General features: G+C 34.5%; 1 protein-coding gene across 1 annotated transcript in view; it reads left to right on the forward strand.

Moving 5' to 3' along the window:
• Positions 1–5,672, forward strand: part of rod (rough deal) — a 128,259-nt gene extending 122,587 nt beyond the window's left edge. Inside the window, exons 30-31 of the mRNA XM_067087413.1 lie at positions 2,391–2,477; positions 4,446–5,672. Coding sequence (XP_066943514.1) covers positions 2,391–2,477; positions 4,446–4,469 — 111 coding nt within the window. The 3' untranslated portion in view covers positions 4,470–5,672. The remainder of the gene's footprint in view (positions 1–2,390; positions 2,478–4,445) is intronic.
• Positions 5,673–8,062: the final 2,390 nt, after the last annotated feature.

Here is an 8,062-nt window from a genome sequence, read left to right on the forward strand (position 1 = left end):
TTGTCGAAATTTTGTCCTAGTTTTCGTACATCCGCTCAGTTATCATATTGTTAAAATTGCTCTGTCCCAAACTTGTTTGCCTGACCGTGTGCCTCACAAAGCATCCCAGGTGTTCATGACCCAGTCTGCCTTTGTTTCTCGTTGAGTGAGCATCACCCCGCTTGTTCATCTGAAACATTTCATAATAATCCATTGTGTTCTGTGCTTTTTGAGTGAGTACGACTGCTAAATATGCCACCTCGGGGCCTAAGAAAGTTCCGAGTGCCAGCCCTTCAATAAAGAAGATGAAAAACATGGTTGAATTCAAGAAAGAACTCGTAGCAAAGTTCGAAAATGGCATACGCATGGCCAGTGTGGAAGAGTTGGACAACCACAAGTAAGAGCTAACCACTGAAGAGCTGCAAGGCCTTCAACTGGAGCAGCAACGGATGGCAGATGAGGAATTAGAGGAGGAGGATGAGTAATATAGGGGAGATAATGTGCCGCCTTCAATGAATAAGGACATGTGCAAAATGGAGTGAGTTGCAAAGTTTTTTGGAGAAATGTCACGCTAACAACGTTGTTGCAAGCTATGTCTCTAGTGTGTTCAATGACAATACCTTGTTCCATTTTAGGCAGATCTATTTTGTGCAACAGGGGTCCAGTGACCCTCAAGCTGGTCCTAGTGCCAGTAAAAAACAAACATGAGTAACCCCAGATAGAGCTTTGATACTTGAAGTCCCTCTGGAAGGGAATTCCCCTCCTTGCCATTTTCCATATGCCAGCAAGTCTTCAATAAAGGTAAAATTAATGTTAAATGTCATTTATCCATTTCTTTAGTCATTTATATTTATTTCCCATTGCTTTCTGTAGGTAAAACTATAGTTATTCTCTATAAAATGTATTCTTTGTTAATATTTTTTGGTGTCTGGAACAGATTAATGGGAGTTATGTTATTTCTTATGGGAATTATTGGTTCAATTTTTGCCAGGCTTTCTGGAGCAGATTGCTTACGAAAACCAAGGTTTCACTGTAATTGATTAGTTTAATGTCCAATTATTGTGTTCTGGGTTAGTCATGTTTTTCTAATCAAAGTCTTAGGCATATACATTTATCTTGTTATTGGTGCTGTTGTAATAACTTTTCCGCTTCCTATTTCATAATGCATGTTCATGCAATGAAAATCATACAGGTATCCTATGTATTATATAAAGAATACTTATGTCGTGTAAGGTTTTCTTACGATTTTCAGTGATGTCTCGGTTTATGCCATTTTTCGGCTTACATTGCAGCGTAACCTGGGCACTGCCTATAGCAATAATAGTACAGTGCTGCAATGAAAATCTGTCGGTTTGTCAGTCTTTCTCTTGTGTTGTGTGTCAAGTACTTTATTGTAAGCTTTCATAAGGATAATATACAGCAATATTTGTCAGTAATACTGAAGTACAAATCAGTTGATTATATATGAAAATGTTCTCACTTCATTTGTCTGTAATATGTATGGTGTTATGTCTCATCTTTTACAATGAGTTTTGATAAAGGAAATATTCCATGATAAACTGTCGTTAATGCAATGCTTAAATTATCAGATTATACTGATAAAAATATTCTCAGTTCATTTGTCCATATTGTGTCCAGTAAAGTTTACATGATGAGCCATGTGCAGTCTCTGTATCTCTCTCTTTCCCTCCCTCTCATTGGTTATGTACTCTTGTTATTGTTTTGGAAATTTTTAAAAACATTTTTTGCCATGAATTTTACTTTAAATTCCCTTGCATAACACAGAATACTGGAAAGAAATGATTTACTAAAACCCAGTAAATTATTCAGCAAAAACTAACCCGAAAAATATTGTGTAGCCAGCATGGCTGAGTGTTTTGGTGGAGATAGGAGAGTTGTCAAGCTGGCTGCTGGGGTCTGGTGATGTTGGAGTTTATTCTATTCAACTCTAGTAGCAAGGGTAAATAAATGAGAGATAAAGAGCTCCAAACCTGACACTGCAGTTGACTCATCATTTTCTTACAGCAAGATTCAGAAGTAATGTCGTAGGCTCTTAGGGAATAGCAATCAGTATGAGAAATCCAGCCATTTACCGTGGCATAAATTGAAAACGCCAGCAAACAAAAGAGGCTTATTATTGATCTTCATGTTTCTTATAGTTAATAATCATATAGTGTTATTCAAGACTCAGTGTTTTCAGGAACATGATTATTTTTGCAATTGTAAGAATTAAAGGATTTTGACAAAGGAAAAATCTATTTCTGGAGAGGGGCCTGTGTCACCCGGTGAAAAAGTCCATTATTACAAAGGAACACTTGAATACATATCTTACTGGTATTAAGTGGAATGTTAAAGGTGCTAAAATTACTTGGCACAACTCACAGTATTATCATTATCAATATTTCCTTCAGGCCATGGCAGACAAAACCCCAGCTGCAACATTGAAGGAAAGATACGAAAAGTTGAAGGCTATGATTTCCTTACCTCGTAATGTTGAGGTAAGTTTGAACAACATGTGCACTCATAATTTTTTATGTCATAATTGGTGCCTTTAGTTTAACTGTGTTAGCCAAACTTCTCACTTTTGGCTCATTTTTGTGTAAACATTTGAACTTTTTTCTATTGACATATGTTGTCCTAGTCACAGTAGTTATTAAAATTCTGTTTTCTCAGTGTCTTTTCCTCAGTCAGTTGTCTGTAGTCTACCACTTCTGTTCATGAATTTGCCCATGATTCACCCTTTATGCACTATTGTCGTTTTTGCCATCTTACAATCATCTGATTATTTATAGTTGATTTCCCATACCTATTTCATCTCTGGTCTTTGAAGCAAATCTGGCAAGAAATACCATAATTTAGTTGCGGTCCCTCTTTCCCACACTTTTTATCCATTTATCTGTCTTCTCCCATCCATTCTTATGGTTTTATTTAATGAAAATTTAAGTAGACTTTATTTAATGTGTGTTATTTTATACGTGTTTCAGAGAGATCATACAATTAAGGTTACTAAATCTATTTAGAAATAATTTTGTTTTGTTGAATTGTCCCCAAGTTCTTTCTTTTATCCCCATTACTGAAGATTAAGTTTGCCTTATCCTACAAAGATCACCAATGTTCTGTGGCATCGAAAGATCACCTAAGCTCCTTTTAGTTAAACTCATTATACCTGCCAGGCCACCACTTTCCATGTATACCAACTGAAAGTCAGTTATCTTTGTATTGCTTGATTTAGTGAGTGTGTTGTCCTCCATTGCCTTGCTCTGAAATTATCTTTGTTTCCCCTTTTCTTTGTCATATGATCAGTCCTCTCTCTAAGAGGCAGGTCTGTTGCCGATTAATTCTTTGTTCCTTCTTATTTCCCTCATCTCTGGTCTCATGTTCTTAAAGTAAATTCTTGAGTATACAGTAGAACTAGTTTACTGATTAAATTGTCTCTATTTAAGACTGAATTTAAGTTTATAAAAAAAAACACTGGTGGCACAACCATTAGAGTTCTTTGTTAACATTAATGAATTTATGTACGAAGGTATTGTATATAAAGTGGTTTATGAATTTTGATATAGTAGGTTAGTTAATTTAACTCTTACAGGCCAGGCTACAATATATATTAAGAACAACCCTAGACCAGGCAAACTTTAAGGTGGGCCAGTTTAAAAAAAAGAATCAGTGGAAAGGGGATATGCAAATGCACATGGTATAAGAAAAAAAATTCTAATTTTCTGTACCATCCACGGGAAGTGGAAAGTTGATGTTTCCAAACCTGTGTGGGGCCTCTTTTCCAAGACAATTGTAAAAATATGGTAATTTTACCAAGTTATATATGTTTTTTCTAATAATTAAAATTTCAGCTCACAGCACAATATCATAACAGATAAGAACTAAAATCAGTAACAAATTGAGTGTATATTTATAGTAATATGTTTACGTGATGGGGAGACGCAGTACCTTTTAGTGAGTTATACATGTTTTTTCTCATTTTTTTGTACTTTAATTTGCAAAATTACAATTATAGCTGACATACTGTCCTAAAAGATGAGAACTAAAACCATCAGCAATCCCTGGGTATATTTACGAGCAAATATACACAAGACGTCTTGGGACGGGGAGATGCAGCACATTTCCCCCATGAAATCTCAAGTCGCACTGATGTCCCTCTATCCTGTACTGAGGTCCTAGTGTGCCTTAAGAATTGCCATAAGTTTTTTATGGCCCATTCAAATGAGTTGAACATTTTTCCCTTAAAATTAATTTAAACTACAGTACAGGTCGTGAAATATTGATTCTCACCTGGGCGATCCGGATTGAACGTCTAGAGCTATTATTATGCCCCTCATGATCATGCCCAGCCTGTAAGCGTTAAGACCAAGTCTGTAGGAGTTTTATATTTTGCTCAGTTGTGTTGAGTGATTAAGTGGTATAAATTCTTGTGTTGTTGAATTATTAAGTGGTATAAATTCTCTTTTCAGGACCTTATGGAAACACTCAATTAGCCTGCTCTCTGGCATCAAAACTTTATTGGAAAATAATATTTACGGATAAAAGTATATAGTAGCAGTTCATGGACTCAGAGGAATTTAATTGATTCTGCTATTTCTGATGCCTATGGGGTGTGTTATTACATATGGCAATGTGATCATTACTGCAGCCTAAATAAAGTAACCACTTGAATTTCCAGTATCATAGTATTTGGGAATTATCTTCATTTCTCCTGTCAGTGGTAATTTTTATTCTACTGTTCAGCAGTACATCCAGTGATTAACGTACAACTCATTATTATTGGACTTGAAGTGGCACACTGTAGACAGTAACAAAGGTTCTTTTGAGCCCTTTCGGCCCCAGCTGCATAATTCGTGTCCACATTTCATCCATTACTGTACTTTTAACGTCTTCCTATTAAGCTGTCCAACTTTTTATTTAACTTAGCTTCCTTTGATCTTCACCACTTTTGTAGAATTATGAACATTATCAGATTAGTTAATGAGATTACCTTGTCACAAGACTCAAAGGATTTCTTCTTGAATAAATGAGAACTGGAAATTGGAGCATCATTAAGTTGAAACTTCTCAGGTAGGTGAGAAGGGATCAGATAGAACAAATGAAAAGCAAAAGGTAGAAGCAAATGAGTTTAGAGTCAAAGGTCATTGAAAAAACCTTTAGTATCGTCTGTTGTGTATTGCCAAAGCCACACGAAACAGTGTCCCCTTACAGGGGTTACTTGTAAGAAAAACTCTTTCAGGAACATCCTGTTAGTCTAGAAATGTGATTCAGAGGTCTCATTAAATTGATTATTAATGTAATTAACAAACTTGTGAATAGACTTGTAATTACAGTATATGGGGATTTTTTTTTAGAACACTGTTTGCATAAGATTTCTTTGTATGGTTTGGAAAAATTTACATTGTTTTTGTGTCATGATAAAAATTTTGAACAGTTTCAAGTGCAAAATATCCTTTTACTTTAAAGTCACTGATTAAGAATATTATTTGACTTTATTGTGCAATGTAGCTCATATCTAGATAGGATTAGGTATTTATATCTTGTGATTATAATCACAAAAGGGTTTTGATATTTGCATATGGTTTTACAGATCATATACTATATACATTGATTAATATTTGGCACTCATCTTACATCATATAGTGACAAACTAGATAATGTGACGACTAATACAGATACTAAATATCTTGTGCAAAGTTCGATTTTTATTTGGCTCCTGACATTATGAGACTTACGGTTTAAATCAAACATTATTCCTACTTATGAATAATAAAACTAAATTTTATAGGTTATCAGAAAAACATATAATTTCTTAAAAATAATCTTCCTTACTCTTCATTTTAGTGTTATTTATATTAAACAAAACTATAATGAAATGCAGAAAAATTATCTTCCTATTTCTTTACTTTTAATGTTGATATATTTTTGAAGTTTGTACTTTTGCTTCGCAACTTTGAATGATTTAATATCAAGTAAACCTTACAGCATTTTTGCTATGGTGCTCAAGTGCAAATCTGTAGTGCTTAATTTTCCTTAGAACAATGGCCCCTCAAATTGTGTTTAAGGTACTGTATTCCAGAGCTAACAGGAATTCCTTATAATAAATCAAACTTACACTCGAAATTTACTTTAGGAGTTTACCCAAAAATGTATCACCTTTAACAAGGTAGTCTACCAAAAAATTGATACAATAGTATACATAGCGGAAAAGTACAGAAGCTTGATAATTGGAGTTGTTACTCTATATTGTAATTGGCCTCATGTAAAATTAATGGGTAAACTGAAACTGGACAACCTACAGGATTTGTACCCTAACTCGGCAAGGTTATGGAGGATGGCTTAGATGAAGGTACTTAAATTCCTGTGGACATCTTTTATTCCTCAAGGCGCCCGCTTCTATCTCAGCAGCTCCAACAACAACAAAAAGGCGGCAATATGCCAAATGTTCCCAAGAGTAACGGATACAACATACAGTAGCTCACCGAAATAACGGATTAAAGCATCCAAGCCTACCCTGCTATAAAAGAAACTATTTCGTTGTATATATATGTGACTGTGTGTTTTTGTTATAAAGTACAGGTATATTTATAACCTTTACCCCTTAAACTACTGTAAAATGCTTACAACTGCCTATTTTGAAAGTTCACTGCCTAATTTGATAGTTCAAACAAAAATATACCATAAATTATGGTACCATAACAATTTAAAATCATTTTAAACAAAAATACACCCCAAACCATAAGAAAACGCCCAAGTCATCGTATATTAACAACTAATTAAGTTACCTCTCTATACATAAGCAAAGTCGCTTTCTCTCATACTGTAGTACCGTTTTGTTTTCTTTTTTGTGATAAAGTGTATACTATTTATATAAACAAACAGCACCCGTAAAGTAAGATAAAAGCCTTGATGTTAATATGAACTGCAGGACAGTAAAACCTTTAACATAATTTTTATAATTGAAAGCAATGTAAATTAATAAAGAAACAGTAATAATAACAAATTTTACTTAGCTTTACAATAACATGGAAAATATTTGAGTAAAATATCAAATAAAAATTACTGTATATACTCATGATTTTATCATGTATCTCGTGCACTAACCTCTTTTCCTCCATTTCTTTATCCCATCTTCTAGTTAAATAAGTTAAAAAGGTATAAGAGAATGATAACAGTACAGTCGACCCTCGTTAAGCCTGACCTTATTAGCCCGGACATCAGATAAGACAGACACTGAAGAGGCTCAGCTGATTTAAAATTTGTAATATTCAACCACGATTTAAGATACTGTTCCTCCGCTCGTTGTGCACCATTTTCCTTTTTATTTACCAAATGTAAATAAAAAACTTTTAATTTATATTTTTATTTTATATATACTGTTCTGTATTTATACTGTACTGAACTGAAATGCTTTCAACTTGTCACCAATTTAACTTGCGCACGGTATGTACCGTCATTAAGAAACGCTATTGTCTGGAAGGGTAGGAAGTATCATAGCCAGTCACAGAACATTAACAGTTTTATCTATCTGCTGCCCAACTGGTAGCTACAGTACGATGCTATGACAAAGGTAGACTACGAAGACAAAAGCCGAGTAACTAAACAGATGATTTGAGAGAGAGAAAGCGAATTGCCAGTTCCCTATATGCAAGGTAATTCTAGCTGTGTTTATGTGGCAAATGACACAGAGAGAGAGAGAGAGAGGGAGAATTGCCAGTTCCCCCTATGCAGCGTAATTCTATCCTCGAGAGATTAAAGAGAAGAATTTTGTTTTAAAGGTATGTCAACGCAGCTTCCATAAATATCTTCTGAGGGAAAGAAAATTTATATTTTGTTGCTGAAGAATCTCTGAACCAACAATTTTGCACTCAAAGTAATAAGAAGGAATTCATTCTATTCTTCATGTAATCAGTAAAATACATACACCATTAAAAACTTAAGTTTTGTATTCAAAACACACGCACTTATGTCATCGTCAGCTTCTCTGAGCAAAAGTTCTTTCTCAGACAGAAGACAGCTAAAACCTGATTGGCTGGCTGGCTGCCATGGAGATCTAGCCAATGACAGCCCTCTAATTCTGTTCTAT

The sequence above is a fragment of the Macrobrachium rosenbergii genome, chromosome 43, assembly GCF_040412425.1.
Source record: "Macrobrachium rosenbergii isolate ZJJX-2024 chromosome 43, ASM4041242v1, whole genome shotgun sequence".
Lineage (NCBI taxonomy): Eukaryota > Metazoa > Arthropoda > Malacostraca > Decapoda > Palaemonidae > Macrobrachium > Macrobrachium rosenbergii.